The following is a 25277-nucleotide window of genomic DNA, read 5'->3' as shown; positions in this document are numbered from 1 at the left end:
ATGACATGAACACATGTAAGATAACTTTTTAACTTGTTTGAATTGAATTTGTGGCTATGGATGTTTTGCATGTATGTAAAATATATGTGCACCACATGTATGCCTGGTGTCCTTGGAGGGCCGAAGAGCATGATGGGTGCCCTGGGAATGGAGTTAACAGATGGTTGTAAGTTGCTGTATGGGTGCTAGGAACAGCACTGAGTGTTCTCAACTGCTAAGCCATCTCTCTAGCTCCAGACTTTAAAACAACAAGCAAACAAACAAGCATGGAATTAGCTTCCATTTGCTTGTGACAGTGTTCTTCGTGAAAATGTTGCCAAAATTCATCTCTCAGAATTTTAGGTTTGGGATCACAAACTATAGCAGTAAGGAATAGCCCATTATCTTAAGGATCCTTCATAAATGAGCTGGACCATACAAAATGGACATTGTTTTTGTAGGTGGAAAATGAAGAGTGATGGGTACACAGTATTCAACAGTTTACATGAAAGCCCTTCTTGTCAGAGAACTTCGGCCGCCATCTAGTACTCTATTTCTCAGCTTAGATTCTCAGTCACCAAGTATGTGAAGGAGGCCTCAGGACTGACTTGTTTACCTCATTCGTGTTGCAGATGTTCTCCAGGGCAGAGCCACAGATTTTTCCTGGGAAAGCATTCCAGGGAATGATACCTGCAAAGTGAACCCCAACAAATATAAGACAGGCTGTAGTGCCCAGTGGCTTGACTTCAATTCAAGTTGCTTGGGTTTCATGGTGCTAGTGGTCCCTCTTACCCATAATGCTGGGAATTGAACTTAGGATCTTTGCACATGTTAAGCACACACTCAATCACTTTGCTACAATCCCAGCCTGTCTCACATTTTTAGTAGACCTTTCCATTTTTGGATTCCAGTTACAATTGTTAGCGATGTTCCTGTTCAGTTGAGGTACCTGGTGTATGCAGTTCAGGCAATGAGGAACAACAACAAAAAGAGCTCTATTTGGAGAACAGAACAAGAGCCAAGTCACTCTAGCTCATGCAAGGTTTCAACAACTGTGCGTTTCCCCCCTGTAGAACGTACTTTGTTGGTATTTGTAAATGTCAGGTTTTATTTTAGGTTTTTTAGATAAGGTTTCACTATGTAGTCCTGGCTGGCCAGGGATTAGCTATGTAGACCAGTCTGGCCTTGAAGTAATCTGCCTGCTTGCCTTTGGCTCCTGAATGATGGGATTAAATGTGTGCATTGTAGTTCCTGGCCCACATTTTCAAAGCTAGATGTTTTTCCTGCAGTGAATTTATTAATTTGCAGGGGGAAAGCCGGGAGTGGTTGTGCACTCCTTTAATCCTACACTTGAGAGGCAGAGGTAGGCAGTTTCTGTGACTTTGAGTTGACATAGTGAGTCCAGGACAGCCAGGCTGTTACACAGAGAAACCATGTCTCAAAAACAAAACAAAACTTGCAGGAGAAGGCCCTCATGAAGCAAGATAGTGGTGCTTCGGCCACATGAGTCTGAGCTGTGTGTGTGTCCTGGCCAGAAGAGCCCAGGCTGTATTCTTTTTCTACCTGCAACTCTTAAGTTTTTTCTGGAATGGACAACTGCCCACCAGAGTACAATTCTTTTCCTTTTTTAACGAATGGGAATATGCTTAAATATTTGTACTTCTCCCAGGAAGGAAGGAAAGAATGGATTTTTGTTTGTTTTCTTAATATCTCTGTTTCTTTTTTAAAACAGTTATTATATTTCTTTTTATATATACATTTATGTTATTACACATAAATAAAATAAACTACCTACAGCAAGAAGAACCACAAAACAATCAGGAATTATATAAATGTTATATTCATAGTGATTTGAGTCTTTGTATTTGGCAAACTTGAAGAAAACATCTTTCCTTTCTTGGAGAATCTAAATTTCTGAATATAAATCAATATCTATCATATCTCATCTCTATCAACTTAAAATATCCATGTAGCCCTAAAAACATCTTAACCCACCCCAACTAAGCTACATTGTAGAACTAACCTATCTGGTCTCAACCTCCCTGTTTTCTGGTAAGAACATGATTCCTACTATCTTAGCTAAAAATAGCGATTACACTCTTTAGGATGTGGAAGTCAATTCCCACCCAAATTAATTGGCTGGAGGCCCCAGTGGCTAGTCACAGGAACTGTAATTTGAGGATTCCATTTGTGAGAACAAATGTCTGAACTCGTTTCTGATTACTGGGACCATTTTCCCAGAGTCTATCAGGATGGCTTTGAAATCGGTCTACATTTTATACTGAGATTTTTCAGTACAGATGAGTTGAAGCAATTGGTCATTTAAAAAGACTCCTTCCAAAGAGGCAGCCATGCAAATGTACTAGGTGAAAAGTCAGTATGAAACTGAAAAGAGCTGGACATAGAAACACATGCCAGATTCTCAGCACTCAAGAAGCTGAAGTGGGGTTATGACATCAAGGCCAGTTGGCCAGCATAACTACATAGGAAGATAAAAATAAAAATGAAGAAGAGGAAGAGGGCAAAAATGAAAAACTGAAAAAAAAATATATAAATTCTTATAGTAGGCATCTAGAAGTATTTTTAAATTGAACTGCATTATTATAAAGTACTTGTGCATTATAAAAGGCTTTTAAAAAACTATATGCCTAAATTGAAAAACATTTTTACAAATCTCAAATAATATCCTCTAGTAAGTATAAAGGCCCAGAGATGCTTGCCTCCAGGAACTGTATTGTGGTGACTGAAGAGAGGTCAATGTGCTAATCATAACCCAGACCCAGGAAGAAGACAATGAAGAGGTAATGGGGCCAGGATTGAAAAGAGGTACCGTATTGTCGGACATCCACACAGATCTGCTCCACACCCAAGGTCCCGTTGCTTTGTGGAGACTTGATGACTTCACAGGTTGACCATATGTTGTAGAACATAAACACGGGCACTGCAGAGAAGCCGAACACACCCAGCCAGGCCACTCCCAGCACATAGGTAAGGAAAACGAACTAGGCAGACAGACAATGAGAGGAGGGAAAAGGAATCTCACTGAAATAGGCATGTTCATCTTAGACGAAGGACTGTACTTTTCTGCCCAGAGTGGGACCTCAGGATGCATTCCAGGAAGAAACATCTGCTCAGCACAGAGGAGATGGGAAAGGCTTTCTGAGGCTGTTACTGATTGATTTATTGATTGTGTGTTTGTTTGTATGTGCAGGCACACGTGTGTGTGTGTGTGTGTGTGTGTGTGTGTGTGTGTGTGTGTGAGAGAGAGAGAGAGAGAGAGAGAGAGAGAGAGAGAGAGAGAGAGAGAGAGAGAGAGAGAGAGAGAGAGAGAGAGAACTGTGGAGGCCAGAGAACAACCTGACTCTTAGGTGATTTCCACTTTGTTGTTGTTAACACAGTATATCTCTCAGTGTTCTGGAACAGACCAAGCAGGCTAGACTAGCTGGCCATTGAGCCCAGGAAGCAAGAAGAACCATGACATAATCAGAAATTATATAAATGTTACATTCATAGTGTTTTGGCTATTAGTTTTTGGTAGCCTTGAAGAGAACATGTTTCCTATCTTGGTGAGTCTAATATTCTGAATGTAACTTAATATCTATCATATCTCATCTTTGTGAGGATCAGTTGAGCCCTCTTTCCTGCCTCCCATGTTCCTCTTTTAACCATCAATTTCATGAGAACCCAAGAAAGAGGTGACCTTACTCACCCAACTAATTAGTTACAGGGCCTGAATGAGGTTTGGTTTTTGTTGTTGTTATTGTTTGTTCTGTGTTGTGTTGTGTACTGGGAATGGAATCTGGGGCCTTGTACATGCTAGGCAAATGCTCTACCACTTAAGCTAAACACCCAATTCCCTTTTTATGTTTTTATTTGGAAAAATGGTCTCACTAAGTTGCTTAAACTTTTGATCTTCCTACCTCAACCTTGCATAAAGCTGGGATCACAGGCCCTCACACTTGAGCCAGCCTATGAGATGTTCTTTCTAAACTCTCAGCATTATACTTAATGTGGGATAGGTCCAGAGTGTCTTTATAGGTCACTGAATCATAACATCATGTTGATTTCTCAGTACTTCCCTTTATTTTACCTTGCATGTGGGTATGGAAAAATAGCAACCACCAACGGAAGCCTTCTCTCAAAAGGAACTCTGCTAGTTTCCTTATCCTGGGGACTTACTGGAAGCATTACATGCCTGGACCTTGACCAAAAGTTTGAAACAGTCACAAGCACAGGGAATCTGTCAAGATTTTCATTTTCTTGTTATATTTCATCTCCACCTAAGTTTATGCATAGATGTCTGACCTAGACATGAGGTTTGCATTGATGCCCCTTACTGATCACCCTGGAGAATGGCAGAAAGGGTTCTTTTCCTTTCTTTTTAAAAAAGATTTATTTATTATGTATACAGTGCTCTGCCTGCATGTACACCTGTACACCATAAGAGGGCATCAGATCACACCATTAGATGGTTGTAAGCTACCATGTGGTTGCTGGGAATTGAACTCAGAACCTCTGGACGAGCAGTCAGTGCCCTTAACCTCTGAGCCATCTCGCCAGCTGTGTCCTGTTCTTTCAAGGACCTTCACAATTCCTGAAGCACCAGCTTTACTAAAATTATTCAAAGGAACGTGTTTCACGAGTTCCATCTTTTCTCCCACCCCCCAGGATGGCTGTTCCAGAATAGGTTTTCTCTTTATTTCCCTATCCATGGAAAACTTATGCCCTTGATGGGCTATCTGATAACACTGTGGGGACTTAAGGAGGTTCTAATGATTCTTGGCCTTGGTGAGCCTTAACTTCTCTGGAGGGTCCAGGTCCCTGAGGTCAGGCCAGTGCTGAATGCACCATCTGGAGGCTGCTCCCCTTAACAAGGTGAACCTGGAGTTCAGAGTCTTCCTCAGCAGGATCTCCCCTAACCCCTAGGCAAGTAGATGTTTGTTTCCTACAAAGGTCTGAGGAAAGCAAAGCCCTCCTGAACAAAAAAGCAACTCTCGTCTCCTCACCTCTCACTAACATGCTGCTGTAATGCCATGGAACCTACACTTTTCCCCTGTCAATCTAACCTTTAAAATCCAAAGTGTGGGCCAGTGAGATGGCACTTGCTGCCAAGACTGATGGTGATCTATTCAATCCCTGGAATACACAAGGTGGAAGGACAGAGCTGGTTCCTGCAAGTTGTTCTCTGACAGCAATACACACAGCATGCCATGTATGCCATGTAATGTGCAACTATGGTCCTCACCCCACTAGGTAAATATAAACATTTTAAAAGTCAAAGTGGGGGGCTAGAGACATGCTTCAGTTGGCAAAGTGCTGCAAGTATGAGGGTCCACATTTGATCCCCAGTTGCCACATTAAAAACAGTGTGTGATGGTACACAGTCATAGTCCCAGTGCTGAGGAGGCAGAGACAGGCACATCCCTATTCAGTGTGGTCTAAGCAACAGGTCTCAGACCTGCCAGAAGATACTGCTGATGTGAGGTGACAGGCATATGATCCCTATCAGGAATGGTGGTTTATCTTTCAGTAAGACTGTTTCTGGCTTTGTCTTTTGTATGCTGAGGGAAGTGAGGCCTGGCCATTCCCTGTGGGAGGAGAGTGGTACAAGGGAGAGCAGGAGCCTGAGGCACAATCATTTAACTGTGGTACCTGGTGGACAGAACTAGCAGAGAGGAGGTCAGGGTAAGGCATCTTTAGGTACCGTGTGTTACAGCCTTCAGGATGTGGGTTCCTGTAATGGTGAGGAGGCCATTAATGGGAGGAATGACATATAGACTGGACCTGATCCATCAAATGATCTGGATCCTTTGTAGGAATCTCCTTGGCCACTTCTTTCCTGAACTCTCAGAGACAGTATTTGACTCCAGGTGGCTTCTGAACCTACCTAACAGATAATGACAGACCTCAGGACCCCTCCACCAACTTTGGTGGAACCTTCCCACAGTTACTATTCTTAGCAGGCTCTCAGTCATCTCAGCCCAGAGTATTCTCAGAAGCTCCAGCCCCAAGACTGGATGTGGCACATGACCCTCTAAGGCTGTATTAAGCTCCTGTGGATTCATACTGAATCCACCTGAATTCTCTGCAGCCTAATGGTGCACAGTACTGGGCCAGACTTGTCACTCATTTCTTCCTCTCACTGTCCCACCCATGATCATTCCCAGAGCCCCTCCTGTACTCCACTGCCCAGGCCCAGTTCACAACTCCATAGGCTGCCTCACTTGAGTCTCAAAATGGCCTCTTACAACCCCATTTCCCCCAATTCATTCTCCATACCATTAGGTGACTGGCCAAATCTTATGATTACTGAGTTGATCCTGTCACTAACCCATTGGTCGTTGCCTACCAAAGCCATTCCTAGTCTGTGATTCAAGGCTCATCTTGGTTGCATTCCCTACCCCTCCTTCAAGCAGTGTTCTTTCTTGCTACCTCTACTCTTCCTCTTCAGCCTATTCACATGACTGGACTTGTCTGGGTCTCCTAGGCTCATATGAGTTCCTCTTTCTGGGTCTCATGTGAAGCAGTTTCCTCTGTTGTGGTCTGGCATTAAATCTCTTCCTGATTCTGCACTTCAGCGCCCCTGTCACTTGGCCTGCTGTCACATGCTGCCGTCAGTGTCACAACTCCCCCCCCCCCTTTCCCTCTTTGTGCAGCCAATGTCACAGAAACCTAGGGCCAGGCAGAACAGTAGCTGGGATAGCCCATGTCCCCATGACTCTCAGGCCTTTACCAGGGTAGTAATATTTCTGCCAAAGGCAGGATCATATTTACTTTGATCATTTAAAAAATTTTCAATTGTTGTGTGAGTATTGTGTATATACCAGTGCATGGATGCCATAACACACTTGCAGAGGTCAAAGGCCAGCTTTCAGGTAGTTGGTTTTCTCGTTCCACTGTGGGTTCTCAGGTTTGAACTCAGGTTGTCTGGTATGTATGGTGAGCATTTTCACCCACTGAGCCATCTCACCGGCCATACGTTTCCCTTAAGAAATTTGATATAATAGCGCCCATAATATCTATTCTTCATGCCCAGGTTCAGACCAACAAGTCACTATGGACATAAAGAATTCTACCCTAATCAACATGCCTCCTTCATGAAAACTGTTGTAAACAGTGCTGGAAGCCATACCCACATCCTTTCCTTTTCTGTACTTTCTTCCCCTCTTTTGCAGTGGGGTGCACTTTCTGCTATATATACATTAGGAAGCCTATAGCCCTAGCCTGAGTGCTGATGCTTTCCTCCTGGCTGGGGGCAGGGCACACCATGCCTCACATTTCTTCCTCAGCATCAGTACTGTTCTCAGACTTCCAAATATTTTCCCTACATCAAACTATTCTTTCAATGTCCAGCTATCTGTGCAACATTTTGATAGGGATCTATCATGTACAAAGCATGTACAAGGGTTGAGATGTAGCCTAACATGCAGAAGACCCTGGATTTGATTCCCAGTGCTAAATACACATGTATAACATGTCATGGTGTGTGTGTGTGTGTGTGTGTGTGTGTGTGTGTGTGTGTGTGTGTGTGTGATAGAATAGCTTTTAACCCTGTCTTTTAAGAATTATCTTCCTCTAGAACAGAGCTCAACAAAAAGGTTTAATACTATCAGTTACAATTTTTATCAACAACACAATGGTTTTCAAATTCTTGAGGCCATGTTGGTAAGAGCATTATCTGTATCATGGACTCTTCTTGAATAGCTACTAGTTTCGCCAAGTAGAAGGAAACAGCCATGCACGGCTTGGCAGAGCACCTGAATTTAGTACTCACCATTCCACTGATGCATCGGCCACAGGCAGTTGTTTTAAACTCACCGTGCAGCTCTTTCACTGCACTTGTGGTGTAAAAGCCTTCTGCCAGCAGAATGATGCCGTACAAGAAGAAGAAGGAGGCAATGCCATAGATGACATACTGCATCAGTTGGATCCTGTGAAAAGAAGACAGCTGCAAATGTGAGGGGCACTGTGGGGTGGGGACATAAGGCACCTTTACTGTGGCATCTCTCATGGCCTCAACAGGCTCATAGGGCAGTCCCAGGGAACATCTCTGTCCACTCTAGCAGCCCAGGGCTCAGGGCTTCTTCTCTTAGTAGTCCTGTAGATGACCTTTTCAAGCAAAACGGCGGGAGTTTCCTTTAATCACGAGTCCATTTGGGGTGCATTGCTACTTACCCAAGTCTCATACAGTGAAGGTTTGTATCTCCATCTTGCATGTAGCACAGATATTGAGAAGTTAAATTACCCACTCAAAGCTACACAGTGCCAGGACAGACATTTGGACCCTGGTTCAGTAGAGAGCTTGCTTTTTTCAACATATCAAAATGCTTCCCAAGCAGGCATGGTGGTTGATGCTATTCTGAGAAAACACCTAAGTCAGCATTCAGGGTATCTTTAAGGAGAAATTTGTGCAGATCCTTGTTACACAAGTGGTAGGATGTCAATTTACATGTAAGTTACAGAAAGTTCATTCACCACTAAGTTTGTCCTTTGAAAGCAAGTCCGCAGGCCTTGGCTGCCCAGTGAAATCATCTGAGTTGATTTAGAAAATATGGATAACACCTCCAAGAGATTTAGTTAATGGCTCTGCCCTGAGGCTCAGGCATAGTTTAAAGTTTCTTGGAATTTTGGGAGCCGTGGCTTAAGAACACTGGCTAATCAATTTAATATACCTTTTCTGGTACTACGCTACATATTTCTGTCTTCCTTGTTTTTTAAATAAAGAAAAGACAGTGTCATGTAGCCCAGATTGGCTTTGAACTTGCTATATAACTGATGTGAACAAAAGTTCCCAGAAAGAAACTGCACTTTCAAATGGAAACAACTGTTTAGAACTTACTGACTTGGCAAGCTGCAGAGCCCAATTACAATTTAGACTGGGCTGTCTTTAACTGCCCACATAGCCATTCCTTGTCTACCTTTCTGTCAGACCTAGCATCCTGTGACTAGCACACAAGTCTTTATAAGGTATTAACTTAGTAGAGCACTAGTTTCCACCAACAAAAAGCTGTGAGTGTCATCAGACAGTATCTCAGGCCATCAACAGAAGTTTTCTGCTTTGCTGTAACCTGCCTCTGATCTTTCCATCAATGTATTTGAAGAATATCTGGGTTTGTGGTTTTATTGTTATTATAAAAACAGTAAACTGCTTCCATGTTGGAACATGGAATTTGGGGTTACCTAAATCTGTTCCTGGGCCACAGTTACTCTTATCTGGCTCTAACACATATTTTTGCATCAACACTGAGGATGACTTTAAACTTCTGGTCCTCCTGCCTCTACCTGATTGAGTGCTGGGGCTACAGGTAGATGCCAACACACCCAGCTTATGCAGTGCTGCAAATCCAACCCACAGCTTCATACATGTTAGGCAAACATGCTACTGATCAGGCTATGTCCAAGCTTTGTGTACATTTCTTCTGTATATCTACTACTTGATTCCCCCCATTACAACCTTCTTATCCTTACTTACTTATTTAGATGTCATTTTAAAACAAAATTTTAAAATATGAAACTTTTTGGGAGGAGTCAGGCATGGTAATCGACATTTGTAATTCTAAGCACTTGGGAGGCAGAAGCAGGAGATTCACTTAAAGTTCCAGGGCAGCCAGAGCCATAACAAGACCCTCAACAACCAAACAAAAAGCCATTTCATTATGATTCCACAAACATCCATTTGTGCCTTTTTCACTCTGATGGTGATGTTTCTTCACAATTACACCGAAACTTCAGCACTATAGCCAAATTGAGCAAGGGGAAGCTACTTTAAAGGAGGTACAGATGGCAGTGGGGTTTGCAGTTATGAGATCAAGCTTGAGAACTGCTGAGCTTCCACTGAGAATCATTCCAGAGTAGGAAGACAGAGGGCTAGGACTATGTTTCCAGAGCTTCCTCTTTGCTGCATTAGGATGCACTGGGCTTAGTTCTCCTGCCAGAAGAATTAATGTGGGGATATGGTTCCTGTCAACTTAGACTAGGGAATCCTCCATAGAGGGGGTAAACTAGAGGGTCCTTATTACTCAGGAACAATGAAAACCATCTAGAGAGATGCTTGACAGCATCAATGTGTCACCATGTTACAGTCCACCACATCTACCACTACTGTGTGGAACCATGTACACCTTCTCATGTCCAAATGAGATTCCATTCTAGGCCTCAAGCACCCACCACATTGTTGGCCTTTTCTTTTTTGTTATCATGCCCCCCCAAACTTTTTATTTCATGATACAAGATCTTATATCCCTGATTGGCCTCAAACTTGCTATGGCTTTGAACTTTTAATATTTATTTAAAAAATTATTCTTTAGGATTTCCTGAGTGAATACAATTAAATATGACCATGCCCATGAACTTTTACTCCTTCAGCTTCTCTCTCCCGAGCGCTAGGAATACAAGCAAGCCTAGTTCATGCAGTGCTGGGATGGATCTCAAGATTTTGTGCACGGGAGACAAGCACTGTAACCATCTGAGCTACACCCCCATCCCTCATGGACTTTTCCTATCTGAATATAGCAAGCTTTAATCAAATGTATAGATTTTCTGCCAGAAAAGGACAAGATATTCTGTCAAAAACATTGTGAGATAATAGCATCTTAAAAATACATTTGTAAAGGGAAGCAGATACTCACACTTCACTCAGCAAGGCGTGGTCACTGGTGTTGGTGGAGAAGTGCTGCTCAAGAATTGCCACGGTGCCCGCAAGAGCCACATGCCCACAGCCACAGAACAAGGCGACTCCAGAGAAGCAGAGGATGGTGGCCACCAGGGAGGCATAGGGAACTCCTCCCAGACACTTGATGCAGCATTCGAAGCAACCTAGACCAAAGGAGGAAGAGGCAGCCATGATGGGCAGGAATCCCTCATCTTCGTGAATACTACCATTAATATATATTTTTACTCTATCACCCTTCTCTAGTCTATGACTCATATGTCAACATTCCAAAGACCACAGGGGTAGTTCCCATGGTGTCTCATCCTGTAAGGACCCTGGCACTTCAAAGGGTACTGTAGCTGACTTTGCTTAGAGTCGCCAAAGGTAGTGAGTGACAGCCATCAGCTGTCAGTTATGAGATGTAGCCTCACTTGAGAGCTTCCTAACTGACTGTGAGGCAGAGAGGCGCAATGAGGAACACTCATTCCACCGATAAAGACAAAGAAGAGAACTACAGAGCCACTGAGGCTCCATTGAAGAAAAGCCACAGTCAGGTTTTCTCCAAACTCAGCCCTTAAGGTTTCAAATTCATCTACTGCTGTAGTACCTGATGGCTTTCCCAAAGCCCTTGATGTCCTGGAAAATTGGAAGAATACAATAGAATACAATGTGGTACTTAGAGTGTTGCCAGGTTTGGAAAAATATCAAGGAGATCATTTTGGAAAGGGCCTATAGGTACTGAAGCACCAAGTCACCAAGATCTACCCAAGTGGTCCCACCCAAGTTTGCTTCAAAATGATACCAGAAATTACCTCAGGTGTTTAATAAAAAATCCCCCTCCCCACCATGGCAGCACAAGCAATCCAGTCATAGTCTTCCTCCTCTTCTTCCTCCTCCTCCCCAGCTTCCATTTTAACATACATGCTACATGCTCAGAGTCAGAACCCAAACCCAGTGGTTGAAGGAGGAAAAAAGAAACAGAAGGGGGGATAAAAAAGGACAAAATGAGACTCCATGAAGTGAAATGAAGGGGACAGAGCCAGACTTCACACTTGGTCTGAGAAGATGAGAGTTGTATCTACCATTTTAAAGGTTTGTTTTTATTATTGTATGTGTAAGAGTGTTTTGCCTGTGAGTACACATATTGGTGTACCACAGGCATGCCTCATGCCTGAGGAGGTAGTGAGCCTCCTTGTGGATGCTGGGGATTGAGCTTTTGCAACAATAAGGAGTACTCTGAACCACTGACACAACTATCCAGCCCCTGTACTTTTAAAGGAAACTTTTCCTTGAAAATAGCCATAAGGGCCTGCCTGATATCTTCCAGTTATTGCAGTGCTGGCCCTGGGGATATTGTTTTTAATTCTCTTGACCTACCATCCATATTTATATTATCCAGACCCTTCAGTAAATGGCCTGTTAGGAAAAAATCCAACTTTAAATGCATTAACAAGTTTAAATGTGATCAAGGGCAATTCATTAGCTCAGGGTAAGCACACTAAGCCAGTTAAAAGCCTTCCTTCTCTAATGGTCTTCATAGGACTCAGTGATTGCAAACCTAGTAGAACAGACCAGTGATGGATTTTGCTCAGATGAGCATTCCATTTGAAGGCAACATTCACTTCAGTCTACCTCAGGAAGTGACAGGATCCTCTGATTCTTGCAATTGCTCTTTAGCTCATTGGGAAATGTAAAGTATTAGGGTTTCCAAGGAGCCTGTGTGCCCTATTTTAAAAAAGACCAGATGTATTTGCTAAGGTCTAACTCATTGAAACAGATGCGTGAAACCTCATAAAATAATAGAACCAGTGTACAATATGGTTCCACGTTCATTAGCAAGTTAGTCCCTTCAAGAACTCTGGACATTGTGAACATGGATGTTAGGGCTTGGTTTTATTTTGCCACAAGACTTTCTGGGAACTGAGTGAAAGGAATGAAACTAAAGTTCAAATTCTCTCCAGGCTCCCAAACAAAGAGAAACCAACATCCTTGGTCTTGATCTGTCCCATTAGATAAAAGTGTGTGTGTGTGTGTGTGTGTGTGTGTGTGTGTGTGTGTGTGTGTGTGTGTATCTTTTGTGACCTCCTGTTCTCAGTTTCTGTGATAATATGAAGAACAAGATGGATGCTTGTTATGGTATCTGATCTTTATTAAACAGCTATGTGGCTCTGGGACTGTGCTATCTGATCAAGTAGTCACTACCACATGTGGCTACTGAAATTTAAGTTATTTAAGATGAAGTAAAAAGAGCAATTTATTTCCTCAGTAGCACTGGCCATGTTCCTGGGGTACCCACTGGCCTAGTGGCTGCCATGATGGATGCTGCAGACAAACAGTGTTTCATTATCACAAAGTTCGGACTTACCATTCATTTGCTTGTCTGTAATATGAGCTGGGTTCTAACTGAACCCAATGAAATCACTTTGGATTTCATTCATTAGGTACATTTGAAGACCTACTGTGTCAATCATTATGCTTTGCACCAAAGACACACATCTGAAACTAGATCCTTCCACCTTCAAAATCAGCCTGATGCTGCATCAAAGACTAGACTTCATGCAGGCACATCCACCCTCTTAACACTGCAATACAACACTGTCATTTATACAGCTCACATTCAATAACTGCACAGTTGAATCACAAAATAAAATTTAAAAAGAATCCATGTTTAGCCGGGTATGGTGGCGCATGCCTGTAATCCCAGAACTCAGGGAGGCAGAGGCAGGCAGATCACTGTTAGTTCAAGGCCAGCCTGGCTTACAGAGTGAGTCCAGACAGCCAAGGTTACACAGAGAGACCCTGTCTCAAAACCAAACCAAACCAAACCAAACCAAACCCCCCAAACCCTGCTATGTTTAAGCAACTTGTGTTGAAGCACATTCATAGTCATCCAGTGGTGCATGTGGCCTATAGGCCCTCGGTTAGGCATACCTGGTAGCATGATGAAGAACAGGATATAAACCATCAGAGAAGAGGAAGAGAGAGTGTGTGTGTCAGAAGGGGATGTAATTTATCCTGGAGATGGGACAGGAAGGCTTTGTGCCTCACTGATGTGATGACCCTGACATAGAACCTAATAAAGTGCTCATTCATTTCAGGACATTTTGGCTACATATGTATTTTTAACAACGCATATCTTTGCTTGTCATTTGAAGTTAGGGTTAAGTGTTACAGTATAGCACATTCATTCATTCCCTAACAATGGAACACATCCTTCCAAATCCTCAGTGGCTGCTTTGAAAGGCTCTTTTATCCAGAGGGCTAGAGTATTCTTCTTCTTTTCAAAGGAACTATCACAGCTGCTCCCAGGCTCAAAAACACAAGTGGGGTTAAAAGAACAATGCCGTACAGTCCCAAATTCAACACTCCATCAAGGCTAATGTTTCTCTCTGGTTTCTTGCTCACAGACACCATATACCATGGGCTGTGGAGCTAGTCTGGGAACAGCAGAGGAAAGCAGGGATTAAGGAACTTGGGGGGAAATCACAGCCACATTAGCGAATGTCAGAATGTCAGTCTTGACCAGCATACATTTTCGGCAGCTGGCTTCATTTGTGGCTGGGAACTGTGACTCCTCTAGAACTGAAACCACATACTAGTCATCTGTCACACACACACACACACACACACACACACACACACACACACACACACACACACACACAGAGCTCTTACAGACCCTACAATAATATGATGAGAAACTTGTGATATGTAGCATGGAAAAACCTGATTAGGTAGGAAGTACTACTACTGGGTAGACCTAGAGCTTATTCTAGCTTTGTTAGCCAGTTATCTAAAGAGCTAAAAGCTCTGTGTGGTGAATATTCAGCTACCTACAAAAAGATTGCTTGTCACCATATCTATGTCATCGTAGAAGCCTCCAACACTCCTATAAGCTCATCTTTGAGATAAACTGCCCCGATATAAGTCCCTTACTAGTCCAGTTCTGACTGCTTTCTTCTGTGCTAAGCCAAATTCTGCTATAATGAAATGTAACTCTGCAAAAGTATTCTTGCTGTTGGCCAAGATAGAGAAGGATCAAGGACAAAATTTAATTTCCTGCCCAAAACAAAAACTGGACAGAGTATATGAAACAATATACATATAAGGATAGACAACAGGCTATGAAGAGCTATCCTTGACTAATGATATAATCAGTAAATCATAGTGAAAAAGCAGTTATGATAACACAAGTCTATGTTGTGTTGGCCCTTGCTCAAACTAAAGAAGTCCTTTCCATTAACCATTATTACAAGTGTTGGGGTCTTTTGGAAGATAGTCTTCTTTATTGGAGCTGCCTCATGGCAGGCTTATAGGCCAAAGCAAGAATGGCTAGCTATTCTATGCCTTTCAAAAGGGAGACAGTATACATCGAGTGCCTTTGCTGTCCTATGCTAGGTACTGGGGACCTAATGCTGAGCTAAGATATGTGATCTATACTCTATTGAAGTTTGCAGTTTATGGAGGGTGAGGGGAGACAAACTATTTTAAATTCAAAAGTATGAGGAGAACAAACAGTGCAGTCAACTCAGGTTTCAGAAGGTAATTAGGGACAACATCCCGAGCTTAAGCCCAAGAGTGAATTGGTTAGTTAGGCAAAGGGAGTAAAGGATGGAAGAGTGATCCAGGAAATGAGAAAAACATGCGTGAAAAACCTGTGGTGGGAGAGAACAGGGTACATTCAAAGGCCACCTGAAGGGTGAAAGAAGACAGAAACAGTTCAGTGAGAGGGTGGGGTGGTAAAGCAGGAAGGTGTGTAGGTGTTTGGTCATGTAGAGTTTATCAGATCACTTTACTAATTCTGGAAGATGTTAGATTTCTGCTGGGTGTGGTGGTGCACACCTTTAATTGCAGTGCTTGTTAGGCAGAGGCAGGTAGACCTCTGTGAGTTTGAGGCCAGCCTGGTCTACAGAGTAAGTTCCAGGACAGCCAGGGCTACACACTGAGATTTTGTTTCAATACACCCCTCAGAAAAAAGATTCTACTGACTAATTGATTAGAATTTCTGTGATTGTGGAGAGCTGGGATGTTGCAGGTCCTGAGACAAATAATCTTGGTCTATCTTTAGCCCTCTTAACAGACAATCATTGTCTACCTCTGTGTTTGCCATAACACATTATCTTTATGACTTACTAGGTAGATCCTTTTGGAAGAGACAAATAGACTATAGCCTTTACCAGCCCAAAGGGCTAAGAATGACATCAGATAGCATCTCAGGTCTGCAGCATATATTTCCTTGCTTTCTGCAATCTGTGCATCTGATGTTCTCGCCTATGTATTTTAAAAATATTTTGGTTTTATGACTCTCCTTATTCTGATATATATATATATATATAACAAAACCTATTGCCGTGTTGGAACATGGTACTTAGGTGTCTAAATTTCTGTTCTTGGGACATGGTCACTCATATTTGGCTCTAGAATGGACTATCACTTTGAGGTGACAGCTGTTTTTCTGTGTCAATAAATGCATTCTCAGTATTATGCAAAGCCACTATTAGACATTTTAAAACAGGCGTACAAATAGGGTTTGTACAAGATGATGCTGGCTCATGAGAGGAAACACGTGGTCTTGTAGCTCAGCATAGCAAAACCTGAAGCCAACAGGTTCTACTGGACAGCAACAGAAACTTCCAAGGGTCAAGAAGAGATATGCGCTGGGCCTGGAGGTGGACATCTCTAATTCCAGCACTCAGGAGGCTGAGCTAGGGGGAGTGTGAGTTCAAAGACATTCCAGGCCACACTGTTTCCATTTGATCTTAGCCAAAGAGCCAAGAAAGGATCCAAGATCAGAGAGGGAGAGGGAGAGAACAGGTCGTGTTTGGAAGTGCCTTACACAAGGTGGTTCTGGGAGGAACCAGCTGCAGCTTCGAGAAGTGTGAGCTATACAGCCATGTAGAATCTTGTGCATAGTCTCTACCAAGCAGTGGAGCGTGTACCTGTACTATAGCAAACACTGTCTTCCTAGAGTGACATGCACAGCCTCAGGGAGCCATTCTCATTAGTGGTCCCATCTTGCTAAGCTCAGATGTGTGGCATCCTGAGTCCATATGCAATGCCTGCTTTCACAAGGTGCTTGGCATTTTACGCCCTTTTAAAAAAAAATGGAGGTCCTCTAGGATTCAGCTACTATATTCTAGTCACGTGCAAATCAAATGGCTAGTTTGGGGCCCACGAGGAGGAAAAACCAAATGTTCTGAAATGTTCTGCTGTCTTGAAAGACTGCAACTGCAGTACTTTTTTCCCCCTTTTTAAAAAAATTAATTAATTTATTCAGATTACATCTCAACTGTTATCCCATCACTTGTATCCTCCCATTCCTCCCTCCCTCCCTCTTTCACCCTATTCCCCTCCCCTAGGTCTGTGACAGAAGGAGACCTCCTCCCCCACCATATGGTCACAGCCTATCAGGTCTCATCCTGGTAGCCTGCTTATCCTTTCTCCGAGTGCCACCAGGCCTCCCCACGAAGAGGAAGTGGTCAAATATGGGGCACCAGAGTTCATGTCAGAGTCAGTCCCCGCTCTCCACACAGTGCTTTCTTGGAGACAAGGAAGCTGCGATAACCTCAGTGCTTTTCACATTAAAGATGCTTTTTGCCCTGACCTGGGCAGAGGCTGAGAAAAAAAATATGGGGCCACTGGAGAAAGTTGATTTATATGCACCACCACCCCCCCAAGCGCCAGGAGTGAAAAGGAAATGGGTCTTAGATTCAGGATAGCCCCAGGGTAGGAAGTCCCACACAAGTGATAGTTTAAGTATGGAGGTGGTGCTGTGTGTCAGCAGAGTCCCGGGCTTCTAAAAGCCAATGCTCATTAAGGGAAGAGCAATGCTTTGCTTCAATGCACTTGCAAAATCCTCAGACTTGAGTTTTCCCAAGCTTCAAACCAGCAATCATAATATTGGTTACCACAAACCAGAGGAACAAGAAAAGCACTTTCTCCCCTGTTCTTATGACTGGGATGTTAAATTAAAACGGAAAAAAAAATCAATGCCAGGGTTTCAAACATATATTTACTAGTAAATTTCAATCTCACTCACCAAACTCCCAAACCTCTTTTGAGCTAATATCTTAAGCCTTCATTTAGCTGGTCTCTGTGTAAAGATAGTTTTAGGTCTGATTCACACAAAAGCTCCAATGTGTGTTAGCCTAAGACAGTTTAAATATAAACCATATAGTAGGGAGAAAAAAAGTACACATCAATGCCTCTAACTGTCAATGGCCATTTTGTCCCCAGCATCCCTAGAACCTTTTGTGCTGAACAACAGAATAAAACACCTTTTGTCCTCAGGCTTGCGGATGGCCGTTGCCATGGCTGTGAGTTCATAATGGCCAAGTGATTTGCCCAAGTCATTCGTGATCTTGGCTTCAGATTTAATGCTGGCTCAGAAGGAGGGCCAGCGGGAACAAGGGCTCAGATTCTTCCTCAGGGAATGAATGTCACACACATGCACACACTATACTTCTCTCTTCCCAGGGCATGCTTTATCCCTTTACCAACCTACAAAATTAAAAAAGGAAAGGAGCTTTTACAATGTTCAGACCGCCAGCTACAGGGAAATGGAAGTAGCTAGAATCCTACTTAAGAGAAGTCAAAGTAAACGACAGTGCTCAGAAGCTAAGTAGCATTCTTAAGAGAGACGATTGTGCCCCCTGGGGGCATCGTACAAAGTTTATTGATATTTTTTGGTTGTCACAGCTGGAATAAGGGATGCTACTGGCATCTAGTGGTTACAGGTCAGGAATGTTGTAAATATTCTACAGTGTGCAAGACAGCTTCTCACAACCAAGACTTACTAGGTCCCAAATGTCAATATAGTCTAAGAGGAGAATTCCTGAGATACCATAAATAAAAACTAACATATTATTTAGACCAGTTGTTCTCAAGCAGGGACCAGCTGGCTCCACAGGAGACACTGGCATGTCTGGCGATAGCTTGGGGTTAATAATGTCTGGAGGGTGATGCTTATATTTGATGCTAAAGATGAAGAACCCTGCTCTGAGGTTACAGTGTTCGACCTTGGTCTTAGAATTTGGTTTTGTCACCAGCTAAGTTTGTTTTTCTTTAGTATGTGTTCGTGTGCATCTCTGTGTGGGTTTGCTCATGTGGGTGCAGTTGTCCCTGGAGACTAGAGGCGCCTGAGCTCTGCAGCTGGAGTTACAGGTGGTTGTAGGCTGCCTGATGTGTGTGCTTAGGAACTGGGCTAGCGTTCTCTGAAAGATCAGCAAATGCTCTTAATTTCAGAGCCATCTCTTCAGTCCCCCCAACTCTAATTTTTTTAAAAAAGAAATGTTTAAGATAAAATTTACTTAAAAACATGTTAGAACAGAAGGTCTCACTCTTTCTATCACATTAGAAATATCTGTAAGTCCTGATATCTAAGCTCCACCAACCTCGGCCAATTAGACTGGCATTTTCAGTTGATAAGTAGGTAATATTCAGAAACTAGAGAGGTTTTGTTCAAGCTTTTAAGATTTCCTGGTGATTTTGATGGGGTCTCAGATTGGAAAACTAAGGATACAGAACACAGGTCAACAAACTAGTCCATGGGTCTAATCTGGTTTGCTCTCTTTTTGGCTATGAAGAATGTTGTTGTTATTATTGTTTTCTCACAAGTTCAAGGCCAGCTTGGGCGATTTCTTTATTCTGTGTTCATACCACCCTTAAGTGAGCTCAGTCTAAATGGGGCAGGTGGAGGAAGGCTTGAAAAAAATATTTTGTGGCATATGGAAAGAATATGAAATTCAAACTTGTGCATATGTAAATAAAACTTTATTAGCATATGGCCGCCCACATTCATTTCCATATCATCTAGGGCTATAGTCAAGCTTCTGAGGCAGAGCTGAGTGGTAGGCCACAGAAAATTACATCAGACCTATATAGGAAAAGCCTTCAGGGCTCCACTGGAGAAGAATAGTAGCTTACATACTTTACCATGCAGAACTATGTAGGGTCTAGAGAGCTCAGTTAGTAAAATGCTTGCTGCTCAACCATGAGAACTAGAGTTTAATGCTCAGAACTTATATAAAAATGCGAGGTGGAGTTTTGTAATTTCAGTGTTGTGAAGGTAGAGCTAAGCAGATGCCTAGGGCCTCCTGGACAGCTAGTATAGCCTACTAGGAGAGCTCCAGGCTGAATGACAAACCATTTCCACCCCCCAAAACAAGGTAGATGGTGCATGAGGAACAACAGCTGAGATTCTCCTTTGGCCTACACACACACACACACACCACACCACACCACACCAGTCTCTTTAAGTCAATGGAGAAGACCAAGGTGCTGCTTTTCTTACCAGCCCCCCAGAAGATGCTATGGTGCAAGTCGGCCAGGCCCACTCTAAACCAGGAAGGAAGAACGTAGAGCTTTTGAAAAAAGATTGGTTTAGCCCTGGGAGACTTCAAGGCCTTTTCAGGAGGCCTGTGAGGTCCAAGCTTTTGTCATAATAGCACTGAGGCATTATTTACTTTTGCCACTGTACTGACATTTGCACAGGAAAAATGCTGATGCTATAGCACAAAGCAGACAGTGGCTTGAACGTGCAGTAAGCACATTCTCCAGCACTAAACATCCCAGCAAGAGAAAGAAAATGCAGAGCTGGTTTCATGTCAAAACATCCTCAGTACAAAGGAGACGACCCTCCACCTACAATACCACATATACTACCGTACAGTACTTTCATTAAATCATAACCCAGAGACAGAATCTTTGATTATTCTATTCAACGAATGTAGAGGAAGTGTAGAGCACATGAACTGCCCATCAACGGTGGCCATAACCTTCAGAAATTCCTGGTTCAGTTGTGTTACAAGCTCACCTAGTACCTTTTTTTATGGAACACTGCTTTTTCCTAGAAAGAAGCTCTGACAGGCTATAGTTACTCAAACATAGCTATTTAGAAGGGATTTTCACAGAAATGAACTAAGTGGAGAGCTTGTCATTCCAAAGAAAACAACTCATGGTATCTGTTGCCAATGAACTTTGGGAAACTTATATCTGCCACAGTGAGACTGACAGCTACCCCAGCTCTGAAGACTTCTTGATGAAGTCTTAGCAGTGATAGGAAGGCATAGGACTTTATGTGGTTTAATAAAATGTGTCAATATTGGGAATCCAGACATAGGCACAATACTCTGCTAGTGTTTTCTAACTACTCAGTGTGTAACTTTACAAAATCATTTCTGAATATAAAAGCCAACCAAAATCCAGATTGTAGCAATGGATTTTAATAGATCAGAGTACCAAGGGATCATTAATATGGCTGCAAATTCTACACAGCAAACAGTCTTTAAGAAGCCACTACTTGGGCTAGCAAGATGGCTCAGTGAATGAAGTTGTGCTTCTTGCCACGCTTGATGACCTGCGTTACATCCCTGTGATTCACATAGTAGATGGAGAGAAAGGACTTCTGCAAGTTTGTCCTCTGACTGCCCCCGCCTCCACAAAGTGTAGCAAAATATAAAAAAAATAAAAAAAAATAAAACCACTAATTACTGAATCTTGCCGTTAGCAGAAAAGAAGTTCTAACTCTCTAATCATTTTAAAAGGCCATTGAAACTCTGCTCTAACCTCCTACCCACGAGAGATGGAATTTTCTTCATATGTCTCACCTAAAGTAAGATAAGCCAAGATACCACTGAATGAATGTGGAGGCCTATCCAGCTGTCTCACATTAAGTCCCATATTACGAAGCTTTTAAGAATAGAAAACAGTATTTACTCTTCTCAGTAAAGTATTATTTTAATTTGGAAAATATGTATCTTTTGAAGATGCTATTTAGGATGACATAGGATGGGTTTAATATTATTTTCATATATAAGTTGAACTGAGGATGTAGCTCAGTGGTAGAACATGGGCCTAGCATGTACAAGGCAGCCTATTGGGTTTCATTCTGCCCAAACCAAAAGTTTAATATAAATTAGAATTTCTTATATAAAATATTTATACATATAACTAATATCATTAACAGCATTTGTTTTAGAGGCAGCCTCTAACTTTCAGAGTATAAAAGGGACTAACATCTCAAAGTCTGAGAATCACCAATTCAAAGCGCCTAAAGAGCTCAATACAGTCACATGGTAACTCACCTCCCAGGCCTTTTGACTCTCTTATAGACCTAGACATGCCCATTCAACCATGTAATGATATGAATGCTCAGATTATTTCTAATGCCAGAAAAGGAATAATTTCTTAGTACTCCCTTCTAAAAGCTTGCCCTAAAATCTATTTAACAAGAGACTTTTATTTCTGTGGTATACCATGAAAATCTTAAAGAGATTAATTTGTAATAATAAGTGAGTTATGGAAACTAGGTGACAAAAAGTGAGACATTTATATGGCTGGGAATGAACACAGTCAAGAAATAGATACTTGTTAGGCCCTTCTGTTGCTTTCTATAAGAGTGGCTTTGGCTTTCTTAAAGATCATGCTTAACTCTTCTCCTGGTAAAGCCGGGGAGCAGGGGATTGCAGAAGCTAACACTGTAGGGAAAGGTAGCTCTAAGTCCAAATAACAATGATTTACAGAGCAGAGGGATCTGTGGGAAGTGAGTGTGAGGCCTACTGACATTCAGCATCTTTGACCATTTGGGGGGGTTAGCATCTTTGCTTTCCTGGACCCTGGACCCATTCATTGAGTCTCTTAATTTGCTGCTATGTGCAAGACATTGTGCTAGGTTCCCTTCCTAACACTGATCCTTATAGGGGCTGGTGAGGGAACAACATACAAGTACACAACTTTAAATTAGAATAAAAAAGAGGCAACATAGGGACACGGAGAGTAAGGTAGGACAGATGTCCTTGGTTAGTGTGAGATACTGACAAAAAAAGGTCTATGGATGGACAGAGTGTAGATAAGCCTTGGAGAGCGCACATGTTCCCATGATAGGTGTTAGGGAAAGTGGGCTGAATCAATGTAGTGTGGAGGCCAAGGTTTAGCTGAGTTTCTCAAGGACACCAGGATAGTGCTAGGAGGAGTTGGATAAGAAAGGCAGGTGGGCCCTCCTCCAACCGTAGGAGGCAGTCAAGCCATCTTGAGCCTCTCTGCTTCATTTGCAAGCAGGAGAGGGGGCAGGTTTGTGTGCAGGCGAGTGACATGATTGGAGATGTGCTTGTGAGATTCATCTGGTGCTGGTGTGTAGGCTGGACCCGAGTGGGTGCAAGCTACAGTCTTCAGCTGTGGGCGGCAGCAGAAGCAGTCTTTCTGAGTTTTATTCAAAGGGGACAGGGCGTCTTCAAGGGAAGCAGGAAGGATGAAAATCAAACAAAGCCACAAAGCTATTATTAAGCAATCAATGTCACATGCAAGTTTGTAGAAATGGATAAACAAGAAAGGGCAAGAACGTACGTGAATCCATCTTTGTAAGGCCATTCTAGAAAAAGCACAGAAATCCAGAGAGAGGGCAAAACCGAGGTTGTTTGGGGGAGGGAGGAACAAGGGAGTAAAGAGGGCTTGGTGATCTCTGGGGCATGATAAACACATCATCATCCTTGGTGCACAAGGAAGCCAAGATGTCAACCCTTGAAATAGATGCAGGGCGATGGTTAATCTTGAATGTCAACTTGACACAATCTAAAATCACCCAGGAGGCAAACCTCTGGGCATGTCTGTGAGGGAGCATCTAGACTGGGCTAACTGAGGTGAGAAGGCCTACCCTATACTTGGGTGGCACCATTCCATGGGCTAAGGTCCAAAAGAGGAGGCATTGCAATACTTGCTTTACAATCTCTCTCTCTCTCTCTCTCTCTCTCTCTCTCTCTCTCTCTCTCTCTCTCTCTCTCTGATCCTTGACTGTGGATTCAACGTGACCAGCTGCTTCATGCTCATGCTACCATGACTTCTTCACCATGATAGTCTACACCAGGGCTTCTGAGACTTCCTAATGCCATGAGCCTTGAATACGTACAGTTCCTCATGTTGTGGTGATCTCCAACCATAACATTATTTTTATTGCTACGTCATAACTGTAATTTTGCTACTGTTATGAATCATAATGTAAATATGTGTGTTTCTGAAGGTCTTAGGTGACCCCTGTGAAAGGATTGCTTGACCCCCAAAGGGGTATAGAAGAACACTGGTTGACACCTTCAAACCATAAGCCCAAACAAACCCTTCCTCATGCTGCTTTTATCTAGTATTTTGTTCCATCAGTGTATGCATGTTACTTACACCTCAAAACAAGATAATTTTTTTTTTGCAGGAATGCAACCATAGGTCACCTATAAGTGAATGGGCATGGCTGGTTTGCATAACATTTTATAAAAACATAATGGGTGGCATCACAAATGCCCACAGAAATTTCCACTAATTACCCCCAGGGAAAAAAATCACAAAGAGAAAGGCCAAAGAGTTTCAGCCCTTGTTTCTCCTACTACGCAGACATTTTATCATTGGCATTAGTCTTGTTAGGGCAAAAGCACTGTCTGTGTAAGTTGATAGATAAAATCCAAGAACTTCAGAGAAAGGCTCAACTGATGTAAATGGATTTTGGAGACCAGAAGCATTCCATTTAGTATCAGCTTGTCACAGACCCAGAAACTGGCTATGTGTGTGGTGTATTTAGAAGTGAACCAGGATGACGGAAAGGATACAACCTGAAGAGGTGGGGCCACTCAAACAGCCAATGTCTTCTTCCCAGCCTTGTCAGGGTATGTCTGTCCACTTACCTCTAAGAGGGCCAAAAGATATCAAGGCAAAATTAAGTAGTCATCACTGAAAAAAATGCCAAGAAGTGATCAGACATTACCAGTTGCAAAAGGCTGGGAATTACTCATTCTGGAATGATCCAGCCTTTGTTCCTAAAAACTGTTGTGCCTGACAAATGGCTCCAGGTCAGCATCCAGTGCTGCCAGAGTTTCTCCTCCTCTTCACTTTCTTTGCTTGCCTCCTGTGAGCGAAGGAGCATAGACAAGAGCAAGAGGCCTGGAGAATTGACATGAATTTGAATAGGACTGGGATTCTCACTTGATTATCAAGTCAATTGTTGTGGTGATTCCACAAAACCAGTGATTTCTGTTTGAGCTCTGAATCCTTGGAGTCTAATCCATCACTGATGCAGTGGGGACTCACTGGGCCACTGTTACACAAAGCTCTGCTACTCACGTGCTGTGAGAATAGCAGCTCCAAATAGGAATGTTTGTAAACAAACACAAAGGGTTTGCTGGATATATAAGATGCCTGGTTATAGTTTTTTGCTCAGTAAGCCATGAAATAGTTACTGTACAATAGACCACATTTTATAAAAAGGAAAAGCAAAAGAACCCAGGAAAACCGAGATTTAACAGTACAAATCTGACCTATGGTATAGTTGCATGGAGTTCACCTCCACTGAACCAGAAAATCCCAAGTGGCTAGAGGTATATCATAGACTGAGAGCTTCCCCAACTTGACCTGTACATACTCAGAAAGCTGCTGTACCTAGACTCTACAGAACAGAGAGGCAAGTGCTATCAGAACCTATACGACATCACCACCTCTCCAATGATGAAGGAAACCCCAGCACAGACAGACACCATGTTCCTGGAACATGTCAAAATAGTAAGGAGGGAAATTTCTCTCTTGAGATACATTGCCACTGTTTGAAGATATGACCCTCAAACATAGTGGCCATACATCCTTAAGTTCTGAAAGAGCAGCCCTAAGGGGGGTATTA

General features: G+C 42.6%; 1 protein-coding gene across 7 annotated transcripts in view; it reads right to left on the bottom strand.

The window, feature by feature from the left end:
* The window catches only part of GPM6B (glycoprotein M6B), a 151526-nt gene that overhangs the window by 5694 nt on the left and 120555 nt on the right, over positions 1-25277 (bottom strand). For all 7 annotated transcript variants that reach the window (XR_014780719.1, XM_084790196.1, XM_084790194.1 and 4 more), the window contains 4 exons: positions 10608-10794; positions 7754-7910; positions 2810-2981; positions 596-669 (listed from right to left, as the gene is read on the bottom strand). Coding sequence is in view for 6 of the 7 variants with exons in the window: in XM_084790196.1 (XP_084646322.1) it covers positions 596-669; positions 2810-2981; positions 7754-7910; positions 10608-10794 (590 nt within the window). In the remaining variant the exon portion in view is untranslated. The remainder of the gene's footprint in view (positions 1-595; positions 670-2809; positions 2982-7753; positions 7911-10607; positions 10795-25277) is intronic.

Source organism: Acomys minous (genome assembly GCF_964271855.1).
Source record: "Acomys minous genome assembly, chromosome: 7".
In the NCBI taxonomy this organism is placed as follows: Eukaryota; Metazoa; Chordata; class Mammalia; order Rodentia; family Muridae; genus Acomys; species Acomys minous.
Note: the sequence above shows the minus strand (reverse complement) of the source record. Positions and strands in the feature narration are given on the sequence as shown.